The sequence below is a fragment of the Macaca mulatta genome, chromosome 10 (assembly GCF_049350105.2).
Source record: "Macaca mulatta isolate MMU2019108-1 chromosome 10, T2T-MMU8v2.0, whole genome shotgun sequence".
NCBI classification, from domain to species: domain Eukaryota; kingdom Metazoa; phylum Chordata; class Mammalia; order Primates; family Cercopithecidae; genus Macaca; species Macaca mulatta.
Window position 1 is genome coordinate 57,871,416 of NC_133415.1, and position 18,486 is coordinate 57,889,901.

Consider the following 18,486-nt stretch of genomic DNA (forward strand, 5'->3'; position numbering starts at 1 on the left):
ATGCTGACTTTCTGAGTTCTCAGTGTCCTTGCACAGATCCTTTCTCATCTTTATGGGCTTATCCTTTTTCAATCATTGAGGTTGCTGACCTTTGGACAGGGTATTTTTCTTTTATTATATCTGATGACCTTGAGGATTTGACTGTGGTGTAAGGCGGACTCAGCCAACTAACTTTGTTTTTAGAGGATTTTAGGGGCCAACATGCAGCTCCCAATTCCTGGACTGTGTGCTTTAACTCTGGGGAACTCGTATTGGGCCCCAACTTTGTTCTCTGGCTCCTTGAGGTTTGAAGTCCACTGCACTGAGGGGATCCAAGTGCAGCAGCTGCAGCAAAATGCTAGCAGATGCAGAAGTCCCTGCTCACTGTGGGCGTTCAGCAGGTGGTGGAGGCACGACAGCTGGGGTGTGGGCCAGGGGGCCCCTGCTGACTATGTGTGCACTGGAGGCAGTGCTGGTTTGGGGTGGACTGCTGGCCAGTGCACGCCTGGGCGCCTTCTCTGAGCCCCCCGCCCCAAAGCAACAGTGGTCACTCAGGGTATAAGAAGGTCCCTTTTTCTCTGCACAGCATTACCTCAAGGGTGAGATGTTGGCGGGGTGGGGTTTTTGGTTCTGTGCCCACCACGGCTTCATCTTTAGTGGCAGTTGGTGTGGGTTGGGGTGTGTGCTGCACTCCCATGTGCTGTCAGGGCTAGTACAGAAAAACCCACCGTGTAAACACACACAGCAAAGGGATGTGAGAAGTTTCCATATAAAGAGCTGCAGTATGGAGAGGTGATGTGCAGGCTGGTTCATGGCTGTAGGGGCCACCTTGCTGCAGCTCTCCACTAATCAGGCACGGTCCACTGGTACAGAAGCTATAGTGTGTGCACCCAAGAGTGTCCTGTAAGCAGGTATGGCCTGGCTGGGGTCCTGGGAGAGGCAAGCTGACTAAGGGGTGTGAGGTCAGACCAGCCCCACCTGATGTGCAAAACTGCCCAGCAGAGATCAGGTCTCGGAGAACTCTCTCAAAAGTGAACCCCAGCACAGCACAACTGCTCTACACAAACATGGCCAGACTTCTTTTTTAAGCAACTCCCCTTTTTAAAGAAAGTAACTCTTAGATCTGATCTGTGCTGGGCAATCTTGCACATGAGACAGGGCTGGTCTGATCACAGCACTCCTTAAGTGCTGGGATAAAGTGTCTCATAAGAGCAAGTGGAGCCTAGAGAGATAGCTGTCCCTGCCCTGTGGGCTGCATGTCAGCTGACTTGTTGCTCTACAACTTTCCTTGTCTCCTGGAGGCTCCACCCCAGAGAGATGTAAGTTAGCAGTTACTTAATGTAATCACCCCAGGATGGAGGGTGTGTGCTGTGAGCCCAAGCCAGGGTTCCCTGTCTGGTGATGAGCAGTGGAGGGTGTGTTGTACCCATGGGAGATGGACTAGTGTATTCCTTGGGTCAACTGCAGCTTGTTGGAGGTGTCAATATGGCACTTAGGGTCTTTGCTGCCTTGATATTCTGAGGGAAGCAAGGGCAGTTCCACTGCAGAGGCAGTGGCACAGAGGATTTCAGTTGCTCCTGGAAGCTCAGTCCAGGGAATTGCCAAGTCGCTACAGGCTTGATAGTTCCAGTGGGGGGCTGGCTGGAGACCCAGGTCAGGAGGGCCTGCCCATCGAGGAGATAAGATATGGAAATGGACACCCACTTAACAGTCTGGCCACTTTTCTGTGGGGCTGCTGTAGTATGCTGGGGGTCCACTCCAGTCCCCAATTGCCTCCTATTTTCCAGTGCCTGAAAGTATCAGCAGTGAAGTCTGCAAAAAGGCAAAGATGATAGCCTGCCCCTTCCTCTGGGACCTCTGCACCCTCGGAGGTATGAACCGGTTGCCAATCTGTACACACCTGTAGGATGTGGCTGGAGGCAAGTTGAGAAGTCTTGCCTAGTCAGGAGGAACAGGAACAGGGACTTACTTATGAAAGAAGCCTGGTCACATTTTTGTAGAGTGCCTATGCTGTGCTGGGGGTTCACTTCAGCCCCTGGTCACCTCAGACACTCTGAAACGTGAAGGGTCAAATGGCTAAGTCGTCCAAACAGCAAAGATGACAGTCTGGTCCTTCCCCTGGGAGCTCTGACTCAGGGAGGCCTGAAACCTCTGTCAGCCAGAGAACAGCAGTGAAGGTGGCTGGAGACCCTGGTTGAAAGGCTCCACCCAGTGATTAGAAATGTGTTCGGGGACTGACTTAAACAAGAGTCTGGCCATGCTTTTGCAGGGTGGCTGTGCTGCACTGAGACACCACTTCAGCCCCTGGTCAGCGTGGGCTATCCAAAGCCCATGGGCCAGAACAGCTAGGTGCCCAAACATCAAAGGTGGTGGCCCTCCCCTCTCTCTGGGAACTCTGTCCCAGGAAGGTTTCAAATCTCTGTTGGCCAGGTAACACTAGTGGGGGTAGCTGGAGGCCTTAGGTGGGAGGTCTTGTCCAGTGAGGGGGAACAGGATCAGGGCCTGCTTACAGAAGCAGTCTGGCCATGATTTGGTAAAGCAGCTGTGCCGTGCCGCAGGATCTCTTCTGCACCTGGTGGGTTTGTAGTCTCCAAAGCCCACACACTAGAATGACTAAGTTGCCTGAACAGGAAAGATGGGGGCTTGCCCCATCTTGTCTCTCAGAATTTATCCTCTGTGATACAGCTTAATGTTTAGGCTGTTAATTTTACTGTCAGCATTAGAGTTGTTCAGAAAGAATCTCACTGTTATCTTTTAGGTTAGATATATGAGAATTCATTTTCTCCTGTAAATAAACTTGTTCATGTTTGTTCTCTGGAAAGAAGTCTCTTTCATCTATCTGACTTTGATCACAGTCAGGTAGAGCAGCAGTCAGTCTAAAACGACATGATAGGATTTCCATTTCCAGTGTTTCCTAGCTGTGTCTTACATCCTGCAGTTCAGAACTGAGCATTCTCAGTGGTCAAAATGCTAAGCTGTCCACTCTACTGAAATACTGATTTTTGCTAATGCTTTCTCATTCAATTTTACAGCCTTTAGAAGTTTATCATTTTTCTCAGTTGTCAAAATGCTAAGCTGTCCACTGTACTTAAATATTGATTTTTGTTATTGTTTCCTCCCTCAATTTTACAGCCTTTAGAAGTTTATCATTCTTTGCTTTCACACTTTCAATTTCCTCCAAAAGTTTCCTTTCCCTTAGCTGGCTCTGCTGTTTTATTTTGTCTACTTCCAGTTTCAGCATGGCAATTTCTTCCTGCAACATGCAATTTTCATGCAAGAGATCTTTTTCTTGCTTATGGCTAAGAGACACCTAAGTAAAGAAAGGGAACTTTTAGTTAGCACTCAAGAGAATGACATATCATGATTTCTTCTGAAATTAAAGAATGACATTTATATTTGTATAATGAAAGAATTTCCATAGTGGATATCTAACTGGAAAAATGTTGGACAAAACTTCAAATCTAAAACAGTGTAAATTCCAAAAAGTTGAAATATTTATTTAAAGACCATGAAAAATAAATCCCTAGAGGATTTTTAAGAATTTCAGAATTGGAAAAGCCTTTCTCTGAATTATAAAAACAACCAGATGCATAAAATATAAGATTAATATGCTTGAGTATATTTTTTAAATTGGGTTTATACTCTGATATCTAACCTATCAACCACACCCTTGTAAGAGCCTTAGCTATGCATATATTTGGACAGAAGCCATTTCTTAAAGTTCTTTAAGTTCCTTTTTCTGAAGAATGTTTTATCAATATACTGCTTTTCTAATATTTTTACAGTCAGTTATAAGAATTGCATTTATTCATAACTGTTTAAGCATTGTGTCCTTCCACAATGTACACATCGGCATCTAAACATTGCACTTCTACAAACAACACTGAACTCATTTAAGATCACGATTCTTAAAAGGAGAGGTCAAAAAATATATGCAGCCAGGAGCAGTGGCTCACACCTGTAATCCCAGCACTTTGGGAGGCTGAGGTGGGCGGAGATCATGAGGTCAGGAGTTTGAGACCAGTCTGGCCAACATAGTGAAACCCTGTCTCTAGTAAAAATACAAAAAATTAGCTGGGTGTGGTGGTGTGCACCTGTAAACCCAGCTACTCAGGAGGCTGAGGCAGGAGAATCGTGTGAACTTGGGAGGCAGAGGTTGCATTGAGCTGAGATCGTGCCATTGCACTCCAGCATGGGCAACTTCATAAAATCACTGTTACTTTTGTGGTGTAAATGTGTTAATACAACAGAAGCCTTATATTTCAAAATACAAATGGTAAATAAGATACAACTTACAATGTTTTTCTAGAAATTGTGAGATTATTTGCCATTGCAATAACTTTTCTTTCCTCTTTATAATGTTTGAAATAGTAATAAGTGTGAAATAAGGAAAATACACTGAAATATTTCTCTGGGAACAAAATGCTTATCAATAAATTATCACTCAATGTATATCATGGCACGCCATTGTATTCAAAACTCTTTGCATTGAAATGAGAAACTTCTTGGAGCAAACTGTTACTCTCCTCAAAAGTAAGGATAATGACATCCACAATGTGGCCTCTGACCCAGCTATATATTTCCTACTTTCCTATTAGTGAAAATAACAAACTGATTTCTCTATCAATATTTTTAAAAGATGAACTAATGTCCAAAAACTAGAAAATCTGTTGTCAGTAGCAAAACTTATTTTTGATATTGGAAAAATCATCAATTCTTATGAAAAATATGAAATGCTTCTCCTTTGGATTGAGGCCATTGTGAGGATCACTACTTGACTGTTGCAGTCAAATGTAGCTGAATTAAGAACATGGTTTTATCCTGTATGTACAGGATATGATAAAGGATATATGGAGTGTCTGTGTATATATATACACACATATGTGTGTATATATATGTTTTAAAAATCCTTTATCCTTTCCAAAATACATAAAGTTATTTTTTAAACAAATACATATATTAAAACATTTGAAAATGACTAAAGAAAATACCTCAGAATTCATTTCCTTTTCAGCCACTTCCATCTGCTCTTGTTTATTAGTCAGAATCTCTTCTTGTGACATTCCAGCGATCTGTTCTTCCAAAACTTGCTTCTGGGTATCATTTTGTTCATCACTAGAAGAAATTTTGATTTTCATGAAATACTGGAGGTATCCCTAAAATGATCTACAGGGCAAGATGGTGCCATCACATGTCATTCACACAATGTATATCTGCACATTAATCCAAGACAAGGCAAAAGGATCTCACATCCGTTAACCCAGCTCTCCCCAACCATGTTGGCACCAGGGACTGGTTTTGTGGAAGGTGATTTTTCTGTGGACCTGAGTTGAGGGATGGTTGCAGGATGATTCAAGCACATAACATTCATTGTGCACATTATTTCTATTATTACTTATATATAATGAAATAATTATATAACTCACCATAATGTAGAATCACTGGGAGCCTTAGCTTGTTTTCCTGCAACTAGATGGTCCCATCTGGGGGTGACAGGAGATGGTGACAGATCATAAAGGATTAGATTCTCATAAGGAGTGAACAACCTAGATCCCCTGTGTAAGCAGCTTACAAGAGGGTTTGAGTCACACTCCTATGACAATCTAATGCCACCACCGATTTGACAGGAAGAGGAGCTCAGGCAGTAATGTGAGTGACAGAGAGTGGCTTTAAACAGATGAAGCTTTGCTTGCTCACCTGCCACTAGCCTCCTGCTGTGTGGCCCAGGTCCCAACAGGCCAGGGTGCATGGTACTGGGTGCATGGCCTGGGGATTGGGAAGCCAGCCCTGTGTTAACCCATACTTTTTATCTTTATTTTTTGGAAACACTTTCCACTTATATTCTTGATTCCTCTGTATTTTATAGACAACTTAGAAATTCCTTTTGGAACAAGACAGGGTCTAATATTGTGTTTTTAACATACAACTTTGAATTAATTTTATCTGTGTATGCAACAGAGATGTGAAATAAACTAATCCTTAATCACTTTCAATTTTACTTTTATTTCATGCATATTAAGAATAAAACTGGGAAGTCCTAGGCAGAGCAACTGGGCAAGAGAAATAAAGGACATCCAAATTGGAAAAAAGAAAATCACACTATCTCTTCATCAATTATATGATCTTATCCCTAGAAAACCCTAAAGACTCCTACAAAACACTCTTAGACTTGATAAATAAATTCAGTAAAGTCTCAGAGACTACAAAATGTACAAATACCAATGAGTAGTACCACTATACACCACCTACAGCCAAGCTGTGCATCACAACAAGAACCCAGTCCCTTTGACAATGGCTGCAAAAGAGTAAAATACCTAGGAAAATACTTAACGAAGCAGGTGAGTCAGCTATAAAAGGATAACTGGAAAACACCACTGAAGAAAATCAGAGATGACACAAATAAATGAACATACATCCTATGCTCCTGGACTGAAAGCATTAATATTGTGAAAATGACCATAGTGCCCAAAGCAGTCTACAGATCCAATACAGTTTCTATCCAAGTACCAATGTCATTCTTCACAGAGTTATTTTAAAAAGCTGCCATTCATGTAGAACCACAAAAGAGCCCGAATAGCAATGCACACACAGAACAAAAGGAACAAACATGTTGGCATCACATGACCTGAAAACTGCAATTATTTTTAATGAGGTAAAAATGTATAAGAATATCACTGTTACTGTACAGAGAAGACAGTGAACAAGAAAAGAAAAGGAATTTAAAAAGAGAATATCACTACCATATACATATATTAACTGACAGACTAAAATCTCCTACTGGAGATTATGTTAAGACTTGAGCAAAAGCTTCTAGAAATACTAAAAACAGAAACAAGACAAACAATTTTAAGGAATAAATTTTACAGAGAAATATGTATTTTAAAAAAAGAAAACAGATCTTCCTGAGAGCTATTATTAACCAATTCATCTTGACCAAAATTTTAAAATGAGGTGTAAAATTCTGCAATATAAAATAGATTCATTTTGATCATAGTTAATTGAAGGCAACTTTTAAACCAAAAATGTTCAGTTAAAGTTGAGTCTAACTTAGGAAAGAAATGACCTGTACCAATGGTAACAAGAAGCCACCCAGAGCCAGTTTGAAAACTAGTTAACCAATCAATGACCACTGGTCTTGCTCACCAACCACTACAGATGTATAGGAAGCAAAAAAATTCCAACTCTGTCTTTTTATTTCAAATACCAAAGGTTCATAATCCCTTGAAAAGAATTTGTAAGTCCATTAAATGTGCCACCCCAATTTTTAAAAAAATAAAAAGTGAGTGGCTGGGTGCAGTGGCTCACGCCTGTAATCCTAGCACTTTGAAGGGCCGAAGTGGGTGGATCACCTGAGTAAAGAGTGTGAGGCCAGCCTGTCCAACATGGTGAAACCCTGTCTCTACTAAAAATACAGAAATTAGCCAGGCGTGGTGTCATGCCCCTGTAATCCCAGCTCCTCATGAGGCTAAGGCAGGAGAAATACATGAACCCAGGAGGCGGAGGGTGCAGTGAACTGAGACCCCACCACTGCACTCCAGCCTGGGCGACAGAGTGAGACTCCATCTCAAAAATCAAATCAAATCAAATACTAGTAAAGTTTGCAAGTCCTCTGACTCAGTTTACCATAATTACAATTATGATTACTAGTAAAAGAATAAATAATGAATAACCACAATATTGGGCTTTTCACCCTAAATAAAAAAAATAGTATAAAGAATGTAGCTTATTATAAAGAGCCAAAACAATTTTTTAAATGCATATAATTAGCAGGCAAAACTATTAGAGTGAACCACGTCAAACTTTTTAAAAGTGAGAATCAATCAAACAATATACCCAGGATAAACTCCATTCACTCATTTAATAAGGATTTATTAGGTAGCTACATCCAGTATGCTAGGCCTTTTTCTAGGCAGTGTGGATTATGGTAGTGAAAAATAAAATCCCAATGCATGAGAGTGAGGTAAACACACAATAATAATGGACACAGAAGACAAAATATACAGTACATTAGAGGAGAAAAACTAAAGCAGGAAAATGAAATGTTTACGTGTTTGATGGGGAGGGTGGTGGGAAAGTTGAGATGGTCAGAAAAGTCTCTGCTGACAAAGGGGATTTTTTTTTTCTAATACAAAAAAACCTTTTATTTGTATATCAAAGACTCTAAGAAATGATGACATAAGGTTAACAGTGTTGATGTCAAGATACAAATGGGTTTGAAGTTAGAGATGATAAGTCACTTTGTTTCATTGAACCTTCCCTTGGTTGCATTAGAGAGCCTCCCTGGTACACTCCGAATCTTAAGCATGATGCGTCCAGGTAGTACATGGTTCTTCCTCAGAAAGTGGTTGTTCCATAATGTGTTTCTTTTCACCCTTTTTCTACTTCTTAGTAGAAAGGAGGTTTTATTTTTTTTAAATTATTATTATTATACTTTAAGTTCTAGGGCACATGTGCATAACGTGCAGGTTTGTTACATATGTATACTTGTGCCATGTTGCTGTGCTGCACCCATCAACTCATCAGCACCCATCAACTCGTCATTTACATCAGGTATAACTCCCAATGCAATCCCTCCCCCCTCCCCCCTCCCCATGATAGGCCCCGGTGTGTGATGTTCCCCTTCCGAGTTTGTGTCCTTTGTAGGGACATGGATGCAGCTGGAAACCATCATTCTTAGCAAACTATCACAAGAACAGAAAACCAAACACCGCATGTTCTCACTCATAGGTGGGAACTGAACAATGAGATCACTTGGACTCGGGAAAGGAGGTTTTAAATAAAGAACTGAAGGAATGGAAAGAGTAAGCTAGGAGGATATCTGGGGAAAAAGCATTCCAGACACAGGGAACTGCCAAGTACAGAGGTGTGCTTGGAGTCTTTAAGCACTAGGGGTAGATAAGGGATGGCAAGAATTTCAGTGAGGCTGAAGCAGAGCAAGGGAGATAATTAGGAGGAACTTTGACACATACTCAGAGTGAAATGGGAGGCAATCAGAAGGGCTGGGGCACAGGACTGACACAATTTGACTTATATTTTAAGTACATCCACTGAGTTAAGAATTGATGAAAAGGGAAGTTTTTAAAAGCCAGAACTATCAATTGTCAGTCTATGACACTCATGTAGACTGCAGATGAGGGTGGCTCAGATGTAGAAGATATGACTGGCTTCTGGACATATTCTTCAGGTAGACCTGACAAGATTTACTGAGAGATTAGATGTGAGGTGTCAGAGAGAGAGAGAGATGAGTCAAGAATGACACTGAGATTTTTGGCAGAGCAACTGGAAGAGTTGCCCTTACACAAAGTAGGAACGACTACATGAGGTGTAGATTTCAGGAAGGCCATCAGTAGCCCAATTTTGGGTCTGACAAGTGTGTGATACCCAATAGCTAACCAAATAGAGATGTCAAGTAGGCAGGCTGATATGGAAATCTGGAATTAGGGAGAGAGATCTGAGCGAGAGACATACATTTTGAAATCGCTAGCATATACATAGTAGAAAAAGTCACGAGGGGCTGGGTGCAGTGGCTCATGCCTGTAATCTCAACACTTTGTGAGGCCAAGGCAGACAGATCACCTGAAGTCAGGAGTTTGAGACCAGGCTGGACAACATGGGGAAATGCTGTCTCTACTAAAAATACAAAAATTAGCTGAGCATGGTGGCACGAACCTGTAATGCCAGCTACTCAGGAGGCTGAAGCAGGAGAATCGCTTGAACCCAGGAGGCAGAGGTTGCAGTGAGCCGAGATCACACCACTGAACTCTAGCCTGGGTGACAGAGTGAAACTCTGTCTCAAAAAAAGAAAAAGTAATGAGAGAGAAGATTGAGGACTGAGCCCTGGGAAAAAAATAATGTCAAAATGGAGAAAGATGACGAGGAGCAAGCAAAACAGATCATGATGAATGGACTAGAAAGGCAGGAGGAAAAGCCTAAGGGAGTGAGGTCCTGAAAGCCAAGTTGAAGACGCTGTTAGAGAGGAGATGTCCTCCATTGGCTCAAATACTGTTGACAGACTAAATAAAATGAAGTGTTAGAGAAATGCCTAGATTTATTACAGAAAAAAATTAGTGATAATCTTGAGGAAAAACAATGTTGGAGGAGTGCTGAAACTGAAGACTTACTGGTGTGAGATTAAGAGTGAATGAAAAGAAAATTGAGTTCATGAGTGTAGACAGTTCTTTTAAGGACACCATACTTAGAAGTCATGACTGAGAATGTTGTCATTTTCTTCCACAGTCATGGAAAAGTAATAGACAATTAGTTTTAAATTTTATATAACAGGTGTAGTCTTCAAATTTTACATAACAATTATATATTTTAAAGATTATAAAATTATACACATGTGGCATTAAAAATGCCAGACTGAGGTGTTAAATTCTTAAAACTATAGAACTAAAAGTTGCCTTGAACATTTCTAGATTCCATAAACTGAATATCACTTTGTTCATGCTTACACGTAAAGACCAAGAAACACTAAACGTTTCAAGGAGAGTATTTCTTGCTTGATAAAAATCAGCCAGTTCTAGAACAGTTGATACTCATCAAATATACAAAGTAATTGATCACAGTAAACTACTGAGTTCTATCAACAGGAATAAAGTGGTAGAAATGCTGAAAATAATCTTATTTTATAAATGAAATTTTAAAAATTATATGAAGTCACTGTGGAAAACTATGGTGTGGTGAATACTGAAATATATCCTTTTCTCAAAGGAAGGATAATGTCACACATGCAGGACACTTTTATGAGTAAGAGTTACTGCATTCGCAGCACCTTCCTTTTAGCACAAGGTCAGCACATTAGCACCTGTGGGCCAAATCCAGCCCACTGCCTGTTTTTGTAAGTCAAGTATCTTGGAATGCAGCCATGCTTATTCACTCTACAGTCCACAGAGTCAATTAGCTGGGTGTGATGCTGCACATCTGTGGTCCCAGCTAGTAGAGAGGCTGAGGTGAGAGGATCACTAGAACCTAGAAAGTTGAGGCTGCAGTGAGCCATGATCATACAACTGCACTCCAGCCTGGGCAACAGAGACCTTGTCTCAAATACTCAAATATATATATATATATATATACACACACACACACATATATATATATATAGAGAGAGAGAGAGAGAGAGTTTGCAAACCCTAAAATATTTACTAACTGGTTCTTTGCAGAAAAATCTGGCCAACTCCTGGTTTAGTAGATGAAAGATCCTTTGATATATTTTAATAAAAGTTTTACCCAATATACTGAAACATTTACATTAAATATAGATCCCTATGTACAATCCCTTGGCAATATTCAGATTGAAGATCCAATATTTCAGCACTCAGGCACTGACAACAAAAATTTAATAACTAGCAATCAAGGTAGAGTGTAAATGTAGCATGTAGCTTCCATTTGCAACACAGCAGATATTACAAGAATTCTAACAAAATTATCTTAAGATGTGTTATCTAAAACTAAAGGCTTTAAATACATTTTAATTGTGAAATAATCAGTTTACTCTATATCTAACCTCATTTGTAAAAAAAATGGTTGCATGCTACATTATTTTCTGGGAATGAAAATTGAGTTATTTCCTATTGGTAAGGATTTACTTTTGATAATGATAATTTCCTACTGAAAAGGATTCACCTTTTTGATATAATGATGCTGTAATAAATGTCCTTATACATAAGTATATATGTAACAAATCTATATAAATATCCTTAACATACATATATATCCTTACTATGTTATATATGTGTGTGTGAATATGCTACTAAATTAATGTTTGAAATGTGTTCACCAACAGTGTGCGAAATGTCTTTTTCAATGAGACCATTTCCTTTGCAGCAACACAGATCAAGCTGGAGACCATTATCCTGAACAAACCAATGCAGGAACAGAAAATCAAATGCCACATATTCTTGCTCATTAGTGGGAACTAAACAATGAGAACTCATGGACACAAAGAGGAGAGTAACAGACACCAGGGTCTACTTGAGAGTGGAGCGTGGCAGGAGGGAGATGACCAAAAAACTGCCTTTTGGGTCTTTTGCTTATTATGTGGCTGATGAAATAATCTGTAGCCCAAACCTCCATGATACAGTTTACCTATGTAACAAACCTGCACATGTACCCCTGAAGCTAAAATAAAAGTTAACTAAAAAGAAAAGAAAATGCCTTTCCCCTCAAATTTGCCAATACTGGTTATTTCTCAAATAAATTTATGACTAGAAAAAATGGTAACTCGTTTTTTGCTGATTATCATTTTTCTGATTACCAGGTGAGGCTGAATATCCTAGCAAAAGTACAAAATTTGTTAATCATGAATATTAGCCAAATTAGGATTAGTTTGACAGCACATGGTTTTCTCCTGTTAAATGTTGCCATAGGCTTACCTGTGATACTCTTCATTCTCAGTGTCAGGAAATTGCTGACTTTCCGGTGTTCTGCTCTTGCTTTGTGGATTTAATCCATCATCACCATTGCCAGCAGTGGCATCATTAGTCAGGTTTTCTGGTAATCTCACATGATTACTTCCGTGCTTCTTCATTACTTCTTCAACCTTGAGTGGAAGTTTGATATTAAGGATGGTTATCACTTTATTGAATAAAAAGAACCTTTTTAATTGATTTTATCAATTGACTTAGTGTATCATTATTTTAGTCATTAAAAATATTTCATGCTTAAGTTTGATCATATATACATAACTATTACCATATAATTTTAAGATGCAATTATCATATCATTAGTGTATCATTGAAATATTTGTAAAGTTTGCTTTATTTCTGTTTGACTGAATAAAATAGAATTTTCCAAAATTCAAAAAGGGCCCTCCTTCATTTTGTGCTTTTATTCCCAACCACTCTTCAGAATCTTATATATGTATTTACCCCATTTGACTCATGGGAACACACAAATAAAAAGACAAAGACGCAAAATGTGTCCTCTTCTGTCTTTACCACCTAGATCTTACATTAAGCAGTTAGATTTAGAGGATGAGACACTGTGGGGCTTCAGGAATAGAAAGGAAGATTGCCCTTTTCTGCACTGAGATTTTCTTCTCCCCCACTGCCTTTGACCATTCTTTTTTCATTTGGTTCCTGGGTTATCAAAAACATGATGGTTCTCACTGAAACATGGGAACCAAAGTTTGCCACAACACAAGGAGCAGAGTGAAACTGCTGAGGTAGGAGCATGGAATCCCAGAAAATGAGATGCTCCCCAAATTTCACATTCAATAGTCATACAATTTTCTAGCTGGAAGATACACAGAATAAGAAATTATCTTCTTTAGCCACATTATCTATTGATAATCAGACTAAAACCAAAAAAGATAAAATGATTGATCCAAAGCTCCTAAAGTGGCATGACCTAGCATTTTACAGCACCATTCAGGATTATTTGAGAATAATGAAAGAGTATCTCTAGGGTTTGTATCTCTTTAAACCTCAATGTACAGAATTCGTTCTGAGTTAAATATTAAATTTTTCACTGATGATTTATGCTACTTACATGATAGGATCATGTATGCCTACACTTAGTACACTTTGTTAAACAACATAATGTAAAAATTGAATTCAACAGAAACATTTGAATATAAAGGTATACCTCTCTATCACAATCCTTGTTTATTTCTTGTTCTTGAGATATTTCCTGTAAATGCAAAAATAGAAGGTTAATTTGCTTGTTGTATTTCTGTGATGTCTCCTCTCTTGGAATGCATGTTTTTAAAATAATTTTATTTTAAGCAATCAAGTATGGACAAAGAAAAATTAGAAAATAACTAAAATTAAAATTTAACTGTCAAAATAGTTAAATAAATAAATAATTAATTAAAATTAAAAATTAAATTTTTAATCTACATTCAGCTACTGCCACATCACTGGCTTCTGACTAACATGTGAAAAATATTTCACCTTAATCAAAGGGAGAAGAAAAACATGAACCAGCAAACTTAACTTTGTCACCATTTGTTTGGACTAAACTTAATTTGTTCTGTGTTAAATCTACCAAAAATGCATCAGCAGATGATTTGTAGTGTTGCAAAATCTTCCTCACTTGAAAAGAGTTTACCTCACCAAACCCTAACCAGTGAGCCTCTACAGATTACTAACTGGATTGTAGGCACGCTTTCAATTATTAGGAGCTGAAATCAACACCAAACAGAAAGAAATGTAAATTCTTAAATGTTAATTGAAATTACATGTTGTAATATGATAGTGTTATGTATCTAGATGATCTCCTTAAGTCCAGTTCTAATATATTCTAATGTGTACTAATTACAGTGGATAAAAATTTTAATAATCTGTACTGATTTTCTGCGACTGAAGTAAGTTCGAATGTTATTGTGTTTCTGTACTAATACCAAAGGTCCCACTCTGCAAGATATGATTCTTGTAATAGGCATTTGGGTTGCTTTTATGACCTGGTTCCCTCCCTGAAGAGAAATGCTGAGGTCAGTGAAAGACCACAAGGCAGAATATATCTTTAACCTTGCTATCAGTGACTGCAATATAAAACTGCAGATTTTCAAGCGCTGGCCATGATTACTCTTTAACCATGAATCCAGGTCAGGGACCATCAGTGTTGCATTGTTCATAATTCCATTGCTTAATAATATAATCCAATAATTGATGTTACTTTCTTTATCATGTTAGGGTGTTGTAAGAATAAAAGAACAAAGTTCTGGAATTTCTTTTGCCTCTATTCCAAAAGGAAAGATTACCTATAAGCTAATCAAAAAGGTAGATAAGAATATTTCAAATAAGAATATTGTAAAATAAGAGTACTTTAAATTTTATAGCGGTTATGTTTTTAAGTTAAATTTCAAATGCTAAATTAGAATCTATTGATTCTTCTGTTAATGAGATTGCGAATTTATTAAATTTTAAGATTCTATTAAAAAGTTCTTAGAAAAAAGAATCTATTGATTCTCAAAACCTAGTCTGAAAGGTAATTTCCTTTGAACTATCTAATATTACTAAAGCAAAGAAAATAACATTAAATCAAAAATTTAAATTTAAAATTCTCCATGCCTCTGGCTGGCTATTTTCACTGCCTTTAAGCCTTTGTGACTCTTCCTCTGATGTCAGCTTTAAGTCTTGTTCTGTTGAGAAATCCATATATTCAGTTAAAATGAACCACTTAGAACAGTTAAAAACTATTGCCTTTATAAAAATAGATTTAAGACAACATTTTATTTTATCTTATAAATTGAGTGTTTAGTGTTTCATGAAATAGTTACTTAGGAAATCGTTCTCTAAGACTTCAGCAAACCACTTGGGGAGACACCTGATAAGATTCACTCACAAATTCATCCACCCAACATAAATGAACAAAACCACCAGAAACACAACTTTAAAATACAGTAGAAACATATAAGGTAACACAGTGTGTTGTTCTCCACTTCTTAATCATGAAGCAGAAAATGTAATGAGAAGGAAATTTAGTTTTAAAGAGAAACAAGTTTTCCTGCACTTAGCTACTCTGACTCTAAGGATAGTAACAGGCAGGGCCCAGGTAAGGTCATGTTGACCCTGTCTGAGAAGCCAGAGCCCACAGGTATGGGTCCAGACATCCCAGAGCAAAGTTAAGAAAACAAACTCCTTTACCATCCTCCCTTCCCCGCAGCATTTACTCATAGCTATTTTTACAAATGCATATATTTTGCAAGTTTCTGTTTTCCTTCAATGTAGTTGCAAAGTCACAAGCTATGCTGAGGTTGCAAAACTGTCACTATATGATTAACCACCTTTGTTCTGCTTCTGTAAGCTTGCCTTTATAAGCCAAGCTCTGCCTTTGTTCAGGACTCAGTTGTTGGAAGCAAATCTGCTGAGCTGCTGTGCACCTAAATAAAATCCTCCTGTTTCACCCACTGGGTCTCTCCTACCTCCTGTTTTCTGCAACAATAGTACCTTATAAATGATTTGCAAAATTACTACTAATGCCTTTATTAGTGTACAATGTCTTCCTAATATCTAAAATGTTTCCCTCCACTATTCTGACAAATTTATTTTCTTTTCTTTTTTTTCTTCTTTTTTTTTTGTTTTGAGCCAGGGTCTTTCTCTGTCACCAGGCTGGAGTGCAGTGGCACAATCTCAGCTCACTGCAACCTCTGACTCCCTGGTTCAAGTGATTCTCCTGTCTCAGTCTCCCAAGAAGCTGGGATTACAGGCATTCACCATCATGCCCAGCTAGTTTTCATTTTTTTAGTAGAGATGGTGTTTCACGATTGGCCAGGATGATCCTGATCTTTTGACCTTATGATCCACCTCTTTAGGCCCCCAAAAATGCTGGGATTCCAGGTGTCAGCCACCACAACAAGCCTTATTTTCATCTTTTAAGAGCAATGCTGTGTGAAGTCTTCCTTGATTCTGCATGTCTTTCCCTAGATAAAAAGGTACCTCCTTCCTTGAGGCTGCCTTCGTACTTCACTGATTTTTCTACTGCATCTTTACCACCTGAACTGTACATTATTCCCCCACATGTCTGTCCCCTCTGCTCCAAGACTGCAGGGGACAGTCTTGCACATCATATTTGTAAAAACAGTCTTTATTTTACTCAGAAATTTCTTATTGAGTCCTGCTACATACATGCTAGGCATTAGGGTTTAAAAACAATGAAAATAAAGCATATCACAGATGGCTTTTCTAGAACACATGCCCAAGCAGAGACTGAAATATTGAGGCTAGCCAGATTAAAAGCGGTAGAGGGCAGGAAAGGGTAACAGCATTCCACACAGCAGCAAGAGCAGGAGTGAGGCCTGAAAGAGTGAACGAGTGAGTAGGACATTACCAGCAGCTCAGTAATGCCAGAGAAAGGACGCACAGGGAAAAGGGCTAAAGATGAAGAGTGGGGCAGAAGTCAGATTATGAAAGCCTTATGTGTAATTTTAAGATGATTGGACATTAATGTTCAAGAGTGATCCCTGGTCCTATCTGCATTTAGATAAAGATCATTTTAATGCCAAAACCAATATTCCTAGTGAGCTGTTATTCCTTAAGACAAGGTGACAGATAGTTCATGTGGACACAGCTGAGATGTTACTATGTAGCAAATTCTCAATAATTCTCATGAACACTTGGAAAGTCAATTCTGTAATAAGTCAAAGAAATTACAATAAATCACTTAATATTTGGTTTGGGAAGGTGCTTTCTAAAGTTATAGTGCATATGAATATAACTCATAGTTGTGGATTCAGAGCTGTGACAATAAAGCAATGAAACCATGATGTGTTTGAGTCAGTGATCTTTAGATTTCTACCTAGTCTTCCTACCCAGTCTGTAAATCCTAAGTATAATCCTGGTACTCACTCTCAAGTTTACATTAATTACTAGCCTATACAAAAAACACTCTTTCTCTTGCTTCTTTTTGTTATTTATATGTTGCTTTGCTTAAAGAAAGAACACAAAAATGCCCTGCTAAAGGGATTCTGTTTGGTTGCAGGCATCAAGAGGGGAAAAACAGAAAGCATATTTTGCAGAAAATGGTATTTTAGAAGTCAGAACTATGACATGAAGTCAAGCAGGGCACTCTAGGACTGAATTTGCTGTGCTTCTTTGATACACTCCTTGCTCTCTTTCTTTTCTGGCAGCCATGACTCACACAGGTCATGGAGACTATCATTCCCTAAGAGGAACATAACTCTGATATTCATCTTTATCTACTAGGATCATGTGTCCCAATTCTGTGTTCTGTGGATGCTGACTTTCGGTCACTGATGGTGATACACATGGACATTTTCATCAACTTTCAGATTCTTGGGTCTTTGACAAGTCTTGTTACTGAGAGTCAAACTAGTAGGATGTGAGTTATAAATGCTGGTTATCCAATTACCTACTCAAAATATCCTACATGAATATTCCATTAAACATGCATAGGAAAAAAATGGTCATTCCTGCTGACCTGCAGCTCTTTGCTCTTCTGTATTCACCAGAAAATTTCCTACTCCTTCCTCATGTCCAGGTTAAATACTAGTGTACGACCTGGAAACCTGTAAATCATCTGACATTTCTCTCGGTCCCCCAAGCCTTTCTCATTCAATTATCACTAAATCATATTAATTATACCTCTCTTCTGCCTCTGCTTTATATTCCCACTGCCACTGGGAACATAAACTTTACAAAATGGCTCTTATTTAAAAGAAAACCGCCAGCTATTAATGTTAGCTCTTACATGAAATAAAAAGTAAGCAAAACAAATAAAAAAGGCATAACACCATAAAAACAAAGGCCAACATATTAAAATGAGTAACTGAGATTCCTAACTTTATTTCACCACGGATAGGTGAAAACCTTATAATACATTGATACTAGTCCAAGGATGTGTGACAAGCAAACTATAGCTGACTACTGCAAAAGTTTCCTTTGTCTCCTGGTTTCTTTACAAGGTTATATTCCATCAATCCCAGCAAACTATAGGCCACAGTCCAAATCCAATCTGCCTCATGGCTTTGTAAATAAAGTTTTATAGGAGCTCAGTCAGGCCTGTTTGCTTACAAAGAATCATGGTGGCTTTCACACTACAACA

General features: G+C 38.6%; 1 protein-coding gene across 2 annotated transcripts in view; it reads right to left on the bottom strand.

Annotated features, from left to right (window-relative positions):
- Nucleotides 1–3,067: 3,067 nt before the first annotated feature.
- Nucleotides 3,068–18,486, bottom strand: part of LOC114670311 (POTE ankyrin domain family member G-like) — a 30,504-nt gene continuing 15,085 nt past the window's right edge. For both annotated transcript variants that reach the window (XM_077949099.1, XM_028827490.2), the window contains exons 8-12: nucleotides 14,994–15,064; nucleotides 13,567–13,611; nucleotides 12,354–12,520; nucleotides 4,971–5,094; nucleotides 3,068–3,289 (exon numbers count right to left, since the gene is read on the bottom strand). In XM_077949099.1, the coding sequence (XP_077805225.1) occupies nucleotides 3,068–3,289; nucleotides 4,971–5,094; nucleotides 12,354–12,520; nucleotides 13,567–13,611; nucleotides 14,994–15,064 (629 nt within the window). The remainder of the gene's footprint in view (nucleotides 3,290–4,970; nucleotides 5,095–12,353; nucleotides 12,521–13,566; nucleotides 13,612–14,993; nucleotides 15,065–18,486) is intronic.